An 18,133-nucleotide genomic window follows, 5' to 3' on the forward strand; every position below is an offset into this window, starting at 1 on the left:
TGGCAGGTCTGGGCTGCAGCCCGACGTGGCTGGGCCGGCCCACCAGGCGAAGCGTATTTTTCTTTTTTCGTAAAAGGCGATTTAAAAATTTTAACCCAAAAACTGAGACTCAAGGAAATCGAACTTGGGTGCTGGTGCTTCAAAACCCTCCCGCTAGCCAACCTAACCGACATCAATTAGTTGAAAACGAGAAGCACGAAACTATTTAATCACATACCACAACATGCTTTTTTTCAAAAAGTGTTCACACTTTAAAAAATGTTCAGGTTTAAAAAATAATCATTTCCAAAATTTCTTTGTGTTTGAAAAAAAGTTCATTCCAATTTTTTGACAATTTTCAAGAAAAAGTTTCAAAAGAAAATTAAAAAATGTTTTGAAACGTACACATTTTTATATAAAAATGGGAACAAATTTTAAAACCTCAAAAAAATCAAAGTGCGAGCACTTTCTATTTTGCTAAAAATGGGAACAAATTTCAAATATTTGTTCAGGTTTCAAACTTGTGCGCAATTTAAAATTTTGTTCAGCTTTAAAAAAATCAGTTTTTTCAAAAAATTCTTGCACTTTCAATTTTTTTGGTGATTTAAAAAGGGTTCATGTTTTCAAAATATGTTTGTGTTTTTTTTAAAGATCGCAATTCCAAAAATTCAAGAAAATGTTCGGATTTCAATTTTGTTTTGACAATTTTCAAGAAAATGTTTCATAAATTTTCCGAGATGTTTCCAAATCTCGAGACGCTGTTATATGTTAAACAGAGTCGCTCTTCTCTATCACATAAATAGCTTTCAGTGGGAGTGGCGAGCAATACGAGTATTTCCCCGCTAGGTCGCAAGTTCGATTCACTGTAGGTCCATGCTTCGCGCATTGTGGGCCGGCCCAGTCACGTCAGGTCGCAACCAAATCCCGGGTTTGAGCTGTCACATCAGCAATCCCTGTTTGGGAATGCGCTCAAGGTTTAAAATAGGCCGGGATCAAAAAGTTCGGTGTGCTGATTTTAAAAATTAGAAGTTCAGGGTTTGATTTAGCTTTTATCTACAAATTCAAGGTTTATTTTAGACTTTTTCCGCTGTGAGTAGTACCGAAGATTGAGGAGAAGGAAAGGCACGAGGCCGTCCGTCGGTGGCGGCGTCGCAATCATCCTGCACGCCCCCACTCCACGCCACGCCACACCGTCACCGCACCAACCCGAGAAAGAACAACAGTGGAGGACACCGGCAGCATCAGCAACACGCTCGCTCTCCACCCCGACAAACCCAGGCAAAGCAAACCCAAACCCAAAGCCAAGCACAAGCGCAAGCTAATCTCGCTCCAGGTACCACGATTCCTCGATTATCTCCCTTCTTCTCCAAGCTTCTACTCCCCTCCCTGTCTCGCGCTCTCGACCCCGCACCAACCAGCCCAAGCTCGGGCCCCTCCGTGGTGGTTACTACCGCTAGTGCCGGTCGGTGGTGGGATGCCCGCCGCTGCGACGGTGGCCGCCGCCCGCTACCGTTTCCTCCCGCCGCCGACTTTCCTCTCGCCAGTCGCAACCTGGTGGTGCCGCCGCTGACATCGTCTGCCTCCGCCCCCGCACCACGATGGACCCCACCTCACGCCCCGCCGTCGTCATCGACAACGGCACCGGGTACGCATCTCTGTCCTTCACGCTCACCAGATCTGTGCGCGGAAATGCGCGTGGGTTGAACGCACGATGCTGATCCAAGTAACCTGGCTGGCAGCTACACCAAGATGGGATTCGCCGGGAACGTGGAGCCCTGCTTCATCACCCCCACCGCCGTCGCCGTCAACGAGTCCTTCTCCGACCAGACGAGGGCCACCGCCAAAGGGAACTGGCTGGCGCAGCACAGCGCGGGCGTCATGGCCGATCTCGACTTCTTAATAGGGGAGGAGGCTTTAGCCCGGTCCCGTTCCAGCAGCACATACAGCTTGAGCTACCCCATTCGCAACGGCCAGGTGGGTACCGACTAAACTGCATTGCTGAATGTTGATGTTTTGGCACCGTCATGTGCGTGTGTTCATGTGTGATCTTCCTTAATTTGGGCTGAAAATTAACTGCTCAGGTTGACAACTGGGACACCATGGAGAAGTTCTGGCAGCAATGCATTTTCAACTACCTCAGGTGTGACCCAGAAGATCACTATTTCCTGCTGACCGAGAGCCCACTGACTCCTCCAGAAACCCGGGAGTACACTGGGGAGATCATGTTTGAGACGTTCAATGTGCCTGGTCTCTACATAGCGGTTCAACCCGTCCTTGCCCTAGCCGCAGGATACACAACAACCAAGGTTAGTCGTCAGAGTTTTCTCTTGTGGTCATTGAGCTTTGGATTTTCTGAGTCTGAACTCTGAAACTGGCCATTTCAGTATAGTTTTACTGCTGTATTGCACATTTACGACGAGCAAGATTTATAGTGGTTCCCTTTTCAATTACCTTGTTTGTTCTGTTCTGTCAATGTAGAATACTCTAGGTTATGCTATGTGATCTCTTGTGTTGGACATTCACCATGTATCGTGTCCTGGGGAAGACTGACTACCACTAAGACTTCCTTTCATATTAGATTTGTTACGAGTAACTGCATGGCAAATGCTATTAAGTGGTGCTTCCAGTGTCACTGGTCCCAGATTTTGGCTGCTATAGTTTAGCATTGAGCATCTGAAAACTAATTATCATCTGCTCATCCCTTGTTCGAAGTTACAAATAGATACTTAAACCCGGATATGTACCTCGATGGAATTGTAGGTTATATGCTGCCACAAGGTCCACAATTACAAAATTACAAAATGTAGTGTTAAACTCACTAGTGTGGGGCATGTGAGCCATTGGATCTTCCCGATTGGACGGCTCGCACTGGAAGGACTTAAATCTGTGACAACATGGCAGTGTTAATACCACTGAATCTGGTAATCTCATTGTCCATGCCCCAGGGGTTTCGGTGGGTCTGATCGGTACACTATCCTCCTCCTGCATTGCGTCAGATGGCAGTCGAGAAACGATTTAAGCAATTCTCACATGATCCGAATCTTCTGTGGCCATGGGCTACTGCTGCAGAGAACCGTAGAGGCCACATGAATCAACGCTAGCGTGCAGCCTTCCCCTTTAGAAATTTAGGAAATGTTTCAAAAAGATCTCTTAGATATCAAAAAGGAATTTTAACAAATTCAACAAGGTATTGCCACATGAGATAGAGCACATGTTTTCTCTACTAAGAAAGAGACGGAGAAATAGGAAGTAGCATACAACCAATATAAAAAAATCGGGAGCACCCACTGTTACAAACTTGAATTATGAGGTGATTAAACACCCTGCATGTGCAATAAACAAGAGTTTGTATTTTTGCATGGATTTTCTATTTTTTGGTGGTCTAAAAAATCATTATTTCTTAGTCAGCCACCTTGCACGCTAAGCCTGGTGTTGCACAAAAGTGTGCATATCTGCTTATTTTGCACATAATTTCTAAATGTGCATCTAGGAGGGGTTGCAATCCTAGCTTTCCAGGCTTGCTCCACAACGAGCCGCCTCACCTGGGACTAGGCCACCGCCCATTGACCCGCCGCTGCCACCCACCACCCCCGCCAGCGGTGCCCAGGAGCATTGTGACGCTCTCCCTCCGCTGATTCTGCTCCTCCCCTGGATCCACCCCTCTGCTTGTGCTCCTCCCTTGCTGTTCTCCTATGCTGCTGTGATCCTCCTATGGATCAACTCAATTTTTATTGTATATTGTACTGTAATATATAGGATATACTACATCCTAGGTATTATTAGTCGAGTACTGTAAGCTGAGTACTGCAATACCATGTCGACTAGTCCAGCAGTAGTGTAGACTAGTCACGATCGATTAGTCTATGAGTCTCAACCTCGGCTCGACTCCTTGACTCGTAATTCTTGGATGCTTTTCTGTTGGTGTATATTATAAACGCGTGAAGGAAATATATTTATGAAAACCAAGTGAGAATTCCGTAAGAAAATTTCACCACACTAATTTAAGAAGTCGATACATACAAAGTGAAAATCGACCAAATTAGAGGTCTGCTACGCAGCCAGATATGGTATCCTTCATTCTTTTCACGCACATTCTGCATGTTATTATAGATATGCAGTATTTGTGTACATATGTTCATCAATGTATCTTCCATCTGTGGTGTCATAAATAAGATAAATATGTTGATCAAAATGAAGTTAACTTTTGCTGTTTTTGGAGACACATTATTCTGTGTACCCTATAAATGAACATACAATTTTACAGATATGTTGAAAACATCTATATGTAAATTTTTTAGACTTACAAACATCTTTTTAGATTTAAAAAAAAAATACCGAGTACCATGGTGCTCGATAGCCTAACTGCCGCTCCTTTGTCTTATTACACCAAGTTAAGTCGGTGGGTTTCCTTCGGAGTAAGATGTTATTGATGTTCACTGTACCGTCATTAATAGATGTTGAGAACCCGGCAGATTGGCTCATCGATGACCTCCTGGTTCTGCACTACTCCTTGCGGTAGAAGATGTCCATCTGTGGAGTTGACTGCTAGGCTAGCTGCTACTTGAGCAATTAAGTTCGAGTTGGAAACAGAAGAGGATCGAATGGACTGATCTAGTTGGATGGGGATTACTTAAGGCATTAAAGACAATTTGTTAGTGTTCTGCTAGTCATGCACCTCGATTTGGATTTAGGATCGAGAAATATTGGGAGTCTTTGCTTTATAGTAAGTAATAACAGTCACAACAGCAGTCCTTCATCAGCTTTGTTTTCATCATATTTTCTGTCAACATATGTTATCCGTTTTGCTTTCAGATTCTCGAACTTTTGGTAAGGTAGAGAATACACCTATCCCCAACTAAACCTGCATCCATATTATATGTCTGTAAAAACCTGGTCCAGTGCATATGCTTTTGCTGAAATGACAGTGCTTGCTACCATTTCTACTACCCTACTTTCCTTGGGTCTGGCATGTTGAGTGCACTAGAATCCAACACAATTTGGTTGTTGAGCTTGCCAACATTGACTTGAAATGTTAAACACTGACATTAGCTTACTAGATGTTTGCAAATCCTCTCCCTCTCCCTTCCATCCAGTGTGGTATAATCTAACAATCATGCATTCCTGATTCACAGAATATTTGCATATTTTGTTGCTTCATCCACTTTGGCAGTTTGTGCTACATTCTTGAATCTTTACTATTGATTTCTTACTTCCCCTGTTAAGCTATCATCAGATTGGATATTTATTGTGGAACTTCATGCTGTGCTTTCAGTGTGAAATGACAGGTGTTGTGGTTGATGTGGGTGACGGAGCTACCCACATTGTTCCTGTTGCTGATGGGTATGTCATTGGGAACAGTATCAGTTCTATCCCACTTACAGGCAAGGATGTTACCCAGTTTATTCAGCAACTTATGAAGGTAGTTCCACAGTCAGAAGATAGTACTTAACCTTTTATTTTATTATCATCAGCAGGAAGTGATAAAATAGTTCTGATTAATGTTCTCAGTCATGCGCATTGAAAAAAGGTTAATTTGATAAATGCCACTTGAATTCTGGCAATTCCGAGAAACGCCACCGCAATTTCCAAACTTTGAAAAATGCCATTTCCAGTGGCATTTTTCAAAGTCTGCAGTGGCGTTTTTCAAAGTTTGCAAAATTTGCAGTGGCATTTTTCAAAGTTTGGAAATTGCGTTTCTCTAAATCGCCAGAATTCGAGTGGCATTTATCCAAGACAGACTGAAACTCATGTTTATCCTCATCTTGGACTAAGGAAACCAGATCACCTATAGGAAGGACATACATAATTTTCATATTTAGCTTCAAATAGTCATATAGAGTACTCCCTCCGTTTCTAAATATAAGTCTTTTTAGAGATTTCAATATGGACTACATACGGAGCAAAATGAGTGAATCTGCACTCTAAACTATGTCTATATACATTCATATGTAGTCCATATTAAATTCTCTTATAAGACTTGTATTTAGGAACGGAGGGAGTAATATACTGAATGACCACACTGTACTAAGTTATCGAACTTCCAATTCTTGAATGCAGGAAAGAGGTGAACACATTCCACCCGAAGAATCTTTTGATGTAGCAAGGAGGGCGAAGGAAATGTACTGCTATACATGTTCGGACATTGTGAAGGTATTAAGTACATTAGGCGTTTATTATGCTGCTTGTAGTTGTTGAACATCGATAGACTATCTGTTATTCCATTTTCCAGAAATTTTTAGGTCTTTGTAGAAAAGAAGTTTCCCCTTTTGTTCTCAGCTGAAGGTTTTGTAAGCAACACAGTTAGCAACCTGTGCTAGTACAGCAGATAGCACTCAAGCTTATGTATTGGCATATTAACACCTTGCTGGCACAGACTTAACTGTGTACACTCCTGCTCTTAAGATGTTTTGTTGAATATTTTTCCTCTTTAACATTTTCTGCCACTGTTGATTCTTAAATTGTTATTATCTTTTTTTCTAGTCTGCTCTAAATCATTTTTGGGAAGAAGCAATCCAAAGAGAACAATAATCATATTAGATATTACATCTTCGTGTTTTTTTTCGTGTTTGTTTCAGGAATTTAATAAGCATGACAGGGAGCCCTCAAAGTACATAAAACGCTTGACTGGCATCAAACCAAAAACGGGTGCTCCGTACACCTGTGACATTGGATACGAGCGCTTCCTGGGCCCTGAGGTTAGTACACTGGTGTAGTTACTTCTGTGGTCTCATGTCTTATTTAGGCTTGTCTTTTACCATATCTATAAAACTGGCGTCACATGGACGCCTCTTCAGCAAAAACCACTTTGAAGTAAAGGAGCCTGTTTCATAAGTTCAGGGTTTGTTTTGGATCGCTTGAAAGTTTTAGCACCATTAGTGAACATGAGGCAAAGTTCAGGGTATTTTACACTTATAACAATAGTAAAATGGTAAACTTGACATCATGGATTGAAAAATGCAGTTTTATTTGATTTGAAGCCCTTTCTAGTTTCAATGTAACTGTTGCAGACAATATATTTGGGAGGATTTTGAAACTTATTTGTGACATGTTTCAATTTCAATGCTTGTTTTAGATCAATTTTAATATCTGTATATTCAGGAGGATCTTGAAACTTCTTTGTGATTTGTTTCAATTTCAAAGCTCGTTTTAGTTCAATCTTCTCAGAGTGCTGCATAATATCTGTAGATATTCTTCCACCCCGAGATTTACAACAATGACTTCACCACTCCTTTGCAAGATGTTATAGACAAGTGCATCCAATCATCCCCAATTGACACAAGAAGGGCTCTTTATAAGGTTTGTACATCAAAACCTTGTTTTCTCTGACATTACAGTATTTTGAGTGTGCTTTCAATGTCACAGAATATTGTCTTGTCTGGGGGTTCAACTATGTTCAAGGATTTCCACAGAAGATTACAGCGGGACCTGAAAAAGATTGTGGATGTACGGGTCCGTGCATCTAATACTCGACTTGGTGGAGATGCGAAGGTATAAACTTTCCTTGTTTGCTCTTTTCCTCTTTCTGGCAGCAGAAAGCAATGGCTTTCTTGTAGGTTCGGAACTTGAAAATTCAGCTAAATTTATTGGTTTCAGGCTCAACCCGTGGAAGTAAACGTGGTTAGCCATCCAATTCAAAGATATGCGGTTTGGTTTGGCGGATCGGTGCTTGCTTCTACAGCAGAATTCTACGAGGTATTCAAACTTTGTCTCCGTACAGCAGTAAGAAAACTCATATCACCTGAAATTTGTTAGTGTGGTTAGAGTTTTGCTTCAGTCCCTGTAAGAAAAAGATCACTTCAAAATGGTACTTTCGCGCCGAAGTGATTACGCGATTAGATAGAACTACAACAACAACACAACAACAAAGTCTTTAGTCCCAAACAAGTTTGGGTAGGCTAGAGCTGAAACCCATAAGATTGCGCAACCAACTCATGGTTCTGGTACATGAATAGCTAGCTTCCACGCACCCCTGTCCATGGCTAGTTCTTTGGTGATACTCCAAACCTCCAGTCCTTCAGATCTCTCTTTACGGACTCCTCCCATGTCAAGTTCGGTCTACCCCGACCCCTCTCGACATTTTTAGCACGCCTTAGCCGTCCGCTATGCACTGGAGCTTCTGGAGGCCTGTTCTGAATATGCCCAAACCATCTCAGACGATGTTGGACAAGCTTCTCTTCAATCGTTGATAGAAAATCAGCTCAATTGCATTGGGAGCTAGGTCCATAGTAGAAACTCCAGTGTCCAACAGCAAACACCTGTCTCCATCTACGTCCTCCGAAAATACTTCCTCCGTCAGTTTCGCAGGATAGCGTTGTTTGAGGAAGTGACAACTCCTGGAGGCACTGTGAACCTGATCCATGATATTGTGCCATGCCCCATCTGGAACGGAATTAAGGAAAATCTGTGCACATCAAACACATACATGAACTCCCCAGTAAATCCAAACCAAATCTGCAACCTGTAGCAGCCCCAAATCGTGCCTAAACACATGAATTACGTATCGTTCTGCGTGCACCCACCGGTGTCTACTTGATGTGGCCAGCATGTATGCACTGGCAGCAAGAGAACCACTGGCAATTGGCTTTTGAGAGGGCTGGCCACAATTAAATAGATTATACTACCCTTGCAATTAAAAGGGGCAAATTTTAATCTCGACCAATGATCTGAGCTATGCATCAAAAGTTGTAACCTGTCTAAGGGTTATAGGTTGGAGCAAGTAGTTTTGAAAATGGACTCCAAAGCCTAAGTATTATAGTGAAGCATCTTTACTGTGATTTGATTTGACTTGCATGTTCAGTATGTGATGTAAGCTAACTGTCATATTTCTATCTCCAACAGGCGTGCCACACAAAAGCAGAGTATGAAGAGTACGGTGCAAGCATCTGCCGATCAAATCCTGTTTTCAAAGGGATGTATTGAAATTTTCGTATGAAGACTAGGAGGCATCACAGATAGCATCTCCATGCAATCAGCCTGAGCCTAGCTAGCAGTAGCAGGCTGGCAGCATGGTAAATGGTAAAACTGACACCGGAGGCAAGCTCTCTGTAGCGTTTGTTTGTACACAACCAGCGTGCACATAGAGATAAACAAAAAACATTTCGTTAATTCATCTTCTGTATACTACATATGTAGAATGGGGCCGGTTAGTGCAGCAAACAGGAGAACTTGTGACCGGATGGCGCTGGCGGCACCTGAGCGGCACATGCTTAGCTGTTGTATATCTGTAGTACCACTCAGTGTGGCCGTAAACGGAACAGTTTTTTTGTGGGTGAGCTGGTATGGCTCCTCGTATTTTCCCGTGAAGTCGTTGCCACCGATTTTCTGGATAGTGGAAGATTTAAGTTGACATCGTGATCATGATGCATTTATTATTATCTACTCTATCTATAAAAGAAAGATGCTAATCATGATGATTCTCCCTGGCAACAACATAGCCAGTCTGCGTACACCCGTCGATCGATCTTAATTAGCTGCGTGCGCTCACCCAGATGGGCACTTCACCGTTTAGAGTCGCCGATTGCGGATGCAAATCAGTTGACGCGGACCCGTAAATTTGCTCCCGCATTTATCTATGGACAAGGGATCAGTCCGTGGAAACTTTGACCGGCCATACAAACATGTCAGTAAAGAAAGGCAATTTAAAATCATGGTACTCCCTCTGTTACTTTGTTAAGTAGTTTTAGACAGCTGAAATTAAACTGTTTTAGGTGTTGTTTTAAATGTCTAAAATGTCTTACAAAAATGAACGAAGGGAGTATATGTCCGTCAGTAAGGGCAATTTAAAATTTAAATAAAATGTGATCCATAGATCGCCGGATCACAAGCTTGATCATAACAAAAAAGATGCAAGTATGCTTAAGTTTTTACATGCTCGATCACAAAAAAATACAGTCCGGCAGTTTGTGCCAAAAATTGAGATTTTCTGCCCTGTCAGATCGGCAATCCGAACCTCTTCCACCCTCAAGGTGCCATCGCCGCCGCGTATGCAACCTCCTCCTCTGCCTCCTTCTCCGTCGTCTCATCCTCCTCGCCCGCCGCCTCCAACTCATCTTTCTGCCTTCAAGGACAACACCTCGGCGTCCTCCGCATTGGCTGCGATCTTCACCTTCTTTTCTTCGAGTATCATCTTCTTCTCCCCGAGCATGGCCTTCTTCTCTTCGATCAAGGCCCTCTTCTCTTCGAGCGCTAGCTTCTTCTTGGTCGCCTCCATCAACAGTTTGAACCTCTTCGCCTTTTTTTTCCTTCTTAATGTCCGAGCACTTGACGTATGCCTTCCTCCTCCTTCGACAAGATGTCATCGAACCTCTCCATCATCTTGACCGCCACACCTTCTCGCTTTGCCCTCTCCTCCTCCCACTTCTTTCCCCGAAACCCTCTTCTAACCTTCTTGGGTGGTTCTTTTGTTGGGTCGTTTGGGTCACTGGTTCGCCAGGAAGTTGGGTGGGCTCATCATGAATTAGGTCGGGGTGGCTGGTGGTTTCGGGATCCCGTAGAAAATGCGTCTTTTATGCCTCGGGTATTAGCCACAGCTCGTATTCATTTAGCAAGTCTATCCCTTCTTCATTTTTCGACCTCGCTTCTGAATATTTTGACTCTTCTTTCTTCCTCGGTGACTTGGGCGGCGGTCCTGGCTATGAATAGGTTCCACTTCGGTTGCCTGCTACAAAATTGTGCATATCCGCCTACAAAACTATGCATATTCGGCTATAAAACTGTGCATATTCGGCAAATGATCAGCAAAACTATGCATATCCCGCCAATGGTCAAGAAAACTATGCATATCCAGCCAATGATCAACAAAACTATGCATATCCGGCTACAAATCTATGCATATCCGGTCAAATGAACTTACTTGCTCGGTCATTTGGGCACCACTAGGCCACTGTGCGATGAGATGCACCAAGTGGCCGAATGCTTCATCACGGCCTCTACCATCGATGATTAAGGGACTTTGGTTCACGGTTGCGGATGATCGCATCGGAGTAGCGCGCAAAATGCTTGTGTTCATGGAACCACGTGTGAATATTAGCCCAAAAAGTTGAGCCCTTTTGCTCCGTGCCATGGATCGAACCGAGGCTAGTAGCCAACCATGCATTGTGCAACAACTCGTCCTTCCGCATGTTGAAGCTTTCTCCTCTACCCTTCTTCTTCGGATCACCGCCAAAATCATCCGGATCATCGTCCTTGCCATCCTCATCCTCCTCCACCTCCTCCTCCTCCGCCTGTCTGGCGGCCCAATCCTGCTGCTGTGTGCCCATGCCGGTCTGGGTGTAGCTCTGCTGCATGTGGGTGTAGTTTCCGTACTAGGTGGGATCCGAGTCTTCCACTTGTCCGTCCTCATAACCTCCTCCCCCCGCCTCCATCATGGATGATGTCGAGCATCTCACTTTCCGTGTTTCCGTAGGCCTTCTCTCCCACCCCGCCTCGCTTTATGCATAGGATTGAATAGCGTGCATGAACCCATGTGCTCCCCGCTCGGCCGTCCGTGCCGGGACGAGCCGTGGCGAAGAAGACTCCGAGAAGAGCAGCGGCGCCGCATTTACATCGATGATGTAAGGCACTTAATTACCTGGCGGCGGTTGCCGTAGACAACCTACTGAGTTGTTTGGCGGCATAGTAGTATAGAGTCTTGTAATGCTCTAGCCATGGTGGCGTCTAGACGGTCGGCGACACCATCTAGGCTCCGCGACCACGTCCGCGACCTCCACCGCATCCGCAACTAGCACGTCCACCACCACAGACGCCATCAGCACGCCCTCTGTCGGCCTTCCGCTTCCTGAGCGTTTCCTCCTCTGCGGCCCTCACTTTGACGGGCGATTTTTGTTGGGTTTCGTAGTAATTTCAAAAAATTTCCTACGCACACGCAAGATCATGTGATGCATAGCAACGAGGGGGAGAGTATTGTCTACGTACCCTACGCAGACCGACTGCGGAAGCGATGACACGACGTAGAGGAAGTAGTCGTACGTCTTCACGATCCAACCGATCAAGTACCGAAACTACGGCACCTCCGAGTTCGAGCACACGTTCAGCTCGATGACGATCCCCGGACTCCGATCCAGCAAAGTGTCGGGGAAGAGTTCCGTCAGCACGACGGCGTGGTGACGATCTTGATGAACTACAGCAGCAGGGCTTCGCCTAAACTCCGCTACAGTATTATCGAGGAATATGGTGGCAGGGGGCACCGCACACGGCTAAGGAATAGATCACGTGGATCAACTTGTGTCAACTTGTGTGTTTAGAGGTGCCCCTGCCTCCGTATATAAAGGAAGAGAGGAGGGGAGGCTGGCCGGCCAAAGGGGGGGAGGCGCAGGAGAGTCCTACTCCCACTGGGAGTAGGATTCCCCCTCCAATCCTAGTCCAACTAGGATTCCTCGGAGGGGAAAAGAGGAGGAGGGGGCCGGCCACCTCTCCTAGTCCTAATAGGACTAGGGGAAGGGGGGGGGGGGCGCGCAGCCCATCTAGGGCAGCCCCTTCTCTTTTCTACTAAGGCCCACTATGGCCCAAATAGCTCCCGGGGGGTTCCGGTAACCCTCTCGGTATTCCGGTAAAATCCCGATTTCACCCGGAACACTTCCGATATCCAAATATAGGCTTCCAATATATCAATCTTTACGTCTCGACCATTTCGAGACTCCTCGTCATGTCCGTGATCACATCCGGGACTCCGAACAACCTTCGGTACATCAAAATGCATAAACTCATAATATAACTGTCATCGTAACCTTAAGCGTGCGGACCCTACGGGTTCGAGAACAATGTAGACATGACCGAGACACGTCTCCGGTCAATAACCAATAGCGGGACCTGGATGCCCATATTGGCTCCTACATATTCTACGAAGATCTTTATCGGTCAGACCGCATAACAACATACGTTGTTCCCTTTGTCATCGGTATGTTACTTGCCCGAGATCCGATCGTCGGTATCCAATACCTAGTTCAATCTCGTTACCGGCAAGTCTCTTTACTCGTTCCGTAATACATCATCTCACAACTAACATATTAGTTGTAATGCTTGCAAGGCTTATGTGATGTGTATTACCGAGAGGGCCCAGAGATACCTCTCCGACAATCGGAGTGACAAATCCTAATCTCGAAATACGCCAACCCAACATCGACCATTGGAGACACCTGTAGTACTCCTTTATAATCACCCAGTTACGTTGTGACGTTTGGTAGTACCCAAAGTGTTCCTCCGGTAAACGGGAGTTGCATAATCTCATAGTCATAGGAACATGTATAAGTCATGAAGAAAGCAATAGCAACATACTGAACGATCGGGTGCTAAGCTAATGGAATGGGTCATGTCAATCAGATCATTCTACTAATGATGTGACCTCGTTAATCAAATAACAACTCATTGTTCATGGTTAGGAAACATAACCATCTTTGATTAACGAGCTAGTCAAGTAGAGGCATACTAGTGACACTTTGTTTGTCTATGTATTCACACATGTATTATGTTTCCGGTAAATACAATTCTAGCATGAATAATAAACATTTATCATGATTATAAGGAAATAAATAATAACTTTATTATTGCCTCTAGGGCATATTTCCTTCAATTTTGCCTTGTCGCCGAGTTGATCTTCTGGGCAAGGGTGACGGTCAAATCCTCCTGCACCTCCATCTCCAGCAGGTCCTCGTCTGGTTTCATGCATCGATGGAGGCAGCGAAGAAGAAAGTAGGAGAAAAAAGGGCGGGAATTGGATGGAGAGTGGCCGGATGGAAGGAGAGAGTGGAGGATTTTGGCGTGGAAACAGTGTGGGACGCTACAAAAGGGCGGGCTTTGCCTTCTTTTTTGGGTGGACCATGGGTGTATGAGTCTGACGTATCTTGTGTCCGGACTCCCGCAAAGCCTCCCCCTCCCCCCCGCCCCCCGTTTGGTTCTAGTCTGCAGGAAAAACATGGTCCGAACCGCTCGGTGGACCGATACAGGCCCGCGTTGGATGGCTTCTGGGGTCCGGACCCCGCGGTCCGGATGCATGTGCGTGGTTTAAAGGTCGGCGTTGGAGATGCCCTTAGCCAACACCAAGACGACAAGGCAATGCACCGAATAGGTTGCCCTCCAGAAACCTTGGCTGGGCTTTTTTTTAGGGTCAAAGCAATAGCTTTATTACTCAACCAGGTTAGGCAAATCGCCTAGTACAGAGGCCGCCACAGAAGGCGGGACAGTAGCCTCCCACACAGTGGGTTCATTTTCATTACAATCATATCCAAGCTTTGCTAGTTCATGAGCCGCGCAATTGGCCTCTCTTCTACATGCAATACCTCATATCGTGAGAACCAGAGCTTCATTTGGACCTTCAGGTCCTCCAGGACCGATGCGTACGCCGTGAGAGAGTCCGTTTCTATGCAGATCCTGATCGCTCCAAGGTGTGTGGCTAGCTCCAGAGCCGCCGCTGCCGCTTGTAACTCAGCTGTGAAAGCATCATGGACATGCTCACTCTTCCCAGCCATGCAAGCAGCAACATCCCCGGTATGGTCGCGGGCGATGACCCCCCATGCAGACTGGGCGCTCCCCGGCATGTGTGCTCCGTCAATGTTGAACTTGAGGATCCCGTCATCTGGAGCCCGCCACCTGGTCTGATCTTTAGGGCTTTGCTGTTTGTGCTTCCCCACTACCTCCCAATATTCCATGGTAGCAAGCTTGACCCGGTGCACGAGTTCCTCAGTCTGCATTCTCTTCTCTTTCGTCCTGACCCTGTTTCGCTCATTCCACCATTCCTACCAAAAGTACATGATCTGCACTCTGTCCTCCATTTTGAGCGTCCATAGGTGATCCATGACATCACCCACTACATTATATCTCTCCAGGTCTCTTCTCACTGCTTCCATGCCCATTGCACGCCACACCATTTTCACTTCTTTGCATCTTATAAACAGGTGCCCACCATCCTCGGCATTCCTGGAGCATAGCGGACAGCTAGTATCCTCGATCACCATCCCCCTCCCTGCTAGGTTTGTGCGCAGAGCAAGCGAGTTATGTGCTAGTCGCCATGTGAACATTTGGATTTTGCTTTGGCAAGGCATCTTCAAAATACGGCTCCAGTACGTGCTTTCCCATACATCCAGCGACCCATGCGCATCTCCGCTCCCGCCGGCCTCCTGATCCGCCATGATCTCATGCATTTTAACATGTAGTTTGTATGCCTGCTTCACTGAGTGCACGCCCTTCTCATCGAAATGCCATGCAATGAAGTCTTGCATGCCGTTCCTCATCGGGGTCGCAAGGATCATGCTTGCATCTTGCGGGACGAAGATGTCCCTCACCAGATCATCGTCCCATAGCCCAGTGAGCGGATTTATGAGCTCATGCACCTTTTCCAGGAGGATGCCGTTCCTCGGCGTTTGGACTCGACGTGACCATGCTCTCGGCAGCCAAGGGTCCTCCTAGATGTTCACTTGCTGCCCGTCACCTATACGCCATATGTAGCCCTGCTTCACCAACTCTAGGCCATGGAGCAGGCTTCTCCAAGTATAAGAGATGCCGTCCTTCGGTGCTGCGTTCAAAATGTTGCCGTCGGGGTAGTACTTTGCCTTCAACAGCTGTGCATAAAGGCTCTCCGGTTTTTGGATCAGACGCCAAATCTGACGTGACAACATCGCAATGTTGAAAGAGTGGATATCTCTGAATCCTAGGCCCCCATGTGCTTTCGACTGTGTTAGTTTTGGCCACCCAATCCAATGGATCTTGGACTCATTATCTTGCTGGCTCCACCAAAACCTTGCAATAAGCGAACTTATTTCCTCACAGAGATTTTTCGTGAGGTAGAAGCATGACATGGCATATGTCGGGATAGCTTGCGCTACCGCCTTCACGAGCACTTCCTTCCCAACTTTGTCAAGTAGTCTCTTCTTCCAGCCTTGCATGCGACGCCATATAGCATCTTTGACATATGCAAAAACCTATTTGCGAGATCGGCCCACATACACAGGCAAACCAAGGTATCGCTCGTTCCAAGTTTCAGATGAGATTCCGGTTCCTTGTTTCACAATCTCCTTCTGCTCCGTACGGGTATTGATGAGGACATGACTACCTTGGATAAGACCAAAAATATTGCATACATGCATATTTGTCAGGTGATTTCTAGTGCAAACTATTCAATAATCTATTTATGTTACCCAGAACAAAAATACTTCACACATTTTTGTGTTTTATCTAATTGCAGGTGTATGGGACATTTGTACAATCCACATATGAAGATAAGGGAAAAGGAGAAGTTTATGTGCTGTTCTAAAAGTCCTCTCACGTCACTTTTGGGCCAAGAGATGATAGAGTCCAAGTCTCTCACGTTCTGAATTCAGATTCGGACTGCACAGACATACCTGACTCAAAACGCCAACAACTTTTTCATACGGACTTCAAATTGGGTGATTCTTTTTTTGCTGGAAACTAGATTTCGTGAACTTTCCAACCCAATTGGATGCACCTTCAATTTCGTCTAGAGCGTTGAGTTATGGACGAAACAATCGGATGCTGCAGCAGAATCCGAGTTAAACTACAAGTCCAAAGGTGTTACATCACCTCCACTTGGGCCCATTGGCCTTGTACGACCTAGGGTTAGTTTTAGGCTGCCTTGGGATGTCCTCCCACCTCCTTGGCCATCACCCCTTGCTCCTATATAAGTAGATCCATCTAGTAGCTTTTTCCTTGGGATTTGTTTAGTTAAAAGTTAGCCATTGCAACTTCGTATACTTCGTTTGTGTCCAACGACCAGACCAAGACCGCTTACGGATCCCCACCTTTATCAATACTTCATATATACTCGCAATATTTAGATTGCTTTTATCATATTCTTGCTTGTTCTTCGATTGCTTGCAGGAATAGACCTTCGTGGTTAGGTTGATTGTGCTCCGGCGTGGTCAATAACCTCTCGGAGTTGGTTTAGCGATTGCTAAGGCGCAACGTCGTGCATGTTTGTAGTCGTATCGTCAAAGTCGTCTCCACCAAAATGATAGTTATCATCTCATCGAAAGATCGGGACACCCCGCCTCTATCAAGTGGTATTAGTTTTCAGGTTGCTCGGTGAGAATTTCCAGGTATCCTTAGATTAGATTTATTTTCTTACCTTTTGTCCAAGAAAAAGCCACAAAAAAAGATAGAGAAAAAAAGAGAGAAAAAAGGAAAGAAAAAAAAGAAAAAGAGAGGGAAGAAAAAGAAAAAAAAGTGGGAAAAAAGAGAGAAGAATTTTTTTTCAGATCTATCTATAATCGATCTCGTACCTGAATTCGGATTGGAATCTGTTTTGCACATTGTTCAGTAAAACAAGTGTATCTTCCTCATACAAAGTCCGTTTTGGCCCCGTGAGTACTCAAATTAAAGTTAGCGACGAGCCGCATCTAAATAGTTGCAGAAAGTACTTCAATATTTGACACCTCAAAATTGGCTTCTAAATAGGTCTTTTTGCCCTCCGAAGTTTGTGAACACAACTTGTTCTAATATCTCAGGTCAGCTTTAGAATTCTTTGACTCCTCATATCAATTCAGAATTGAGTGATTCTTTCTGCATTGGAAAGCTTGAGTTAGTACCATTCTTTGAAAAATTTATCAGAAAATTGGCTCAAACTTTTCAAGAGGAAAGTTGGAGAGAGAGTTGTTGTATATCCTGCTTGGCAGTTTTTTCATCATTATCTTTACTGCCGTTGCGATCTTCACTTATATCTTGCTGTCCAGAGCTACTTAGTATCCTTTATTGATGTCAGTTGTGCTACGCAGTGACCTCATTAGTGTTCTTGGCTCGCGTCTCTAGTCCGGTCTAGCCTAGGACCAGCACAATACCGTCATTGAGTGTTTATTCAACATTGCATCTTTGAATTGATTATTGCTAATTTTTTGCTACCATATATAGCCAACCCAGCTCCACATATTTCTACACCATGCATACGTACGTTTCCCTGGCAATCGCTTTACACAATCTTTAGAGTTATTTGACACCGCTGGTTGCTTGTCACCACCTACTGCATGGTAAGAACTTGTAAGATATTGATATTTGCTATACTGTGAGCGTTTTACCACCGCATCCTAGTAGTTCATAGGAACATTATTCTCGAATTTTGTTTCTTGTTTCTACTAATCATGACAGGTTCCGGAGATAGAAGTTCTTGGATGACGGACACATCTCCACCATCACGAGAGTTGGGACAACACAC

At 45.0% G+C, this 18,133-nt stretch overlaps 1 protein-coding gene across 1 annotated transcript; it reads left to right on the forward strand.

Moving 5' to 3' along the window:
• Positions 1–1,159: 1,159 nt before the first annotated feature.
• Positions 1,160–9,336, forward strand: LOC119323533 (actin-related protein 3-like). The gene is made up of 10 exons (XM_037597219.1): positions 1,160–1,624; positions 1,719–1,953; positions 2,061–2,285; positions 5,252–5,398; positions 6,037–6,129; positions 6,555–6,674; positions 7,165–7,275; positions 7,342–7,467; positions 7,573–7,671; positions 8,818–9,336. The coding sequence occupies exons 1-10, from the start codon at positions 1,578–1,580 to the stop codon at positions 8,896–8,898; spliced, it is 1,284 nt and encodes a 427-aa protein (XP_037453116.1). The 5' UTR covers positions 1,160–1,577; the 3' UTR covers positions 8,899–9,336.
• Positions 9,337–18,133: the final 8,797 nt, after the last annotated feature.

This window comes from Triticum dicoccoides, chromosome 6B, assembly GCF_002162155.2.
Source record: "Triticum dicoccoides isolate Atlit2015 ecotype Zavitan chromosome 6B, WEW_v2.0, whole genome shotgun sequence".
Lineage (NCBI taxonomy): Eukaryota > Viridiplantae > Streptophyta > Magnoliopsida > Poales > Poaceae > Triticum > Triticum dicoccoides.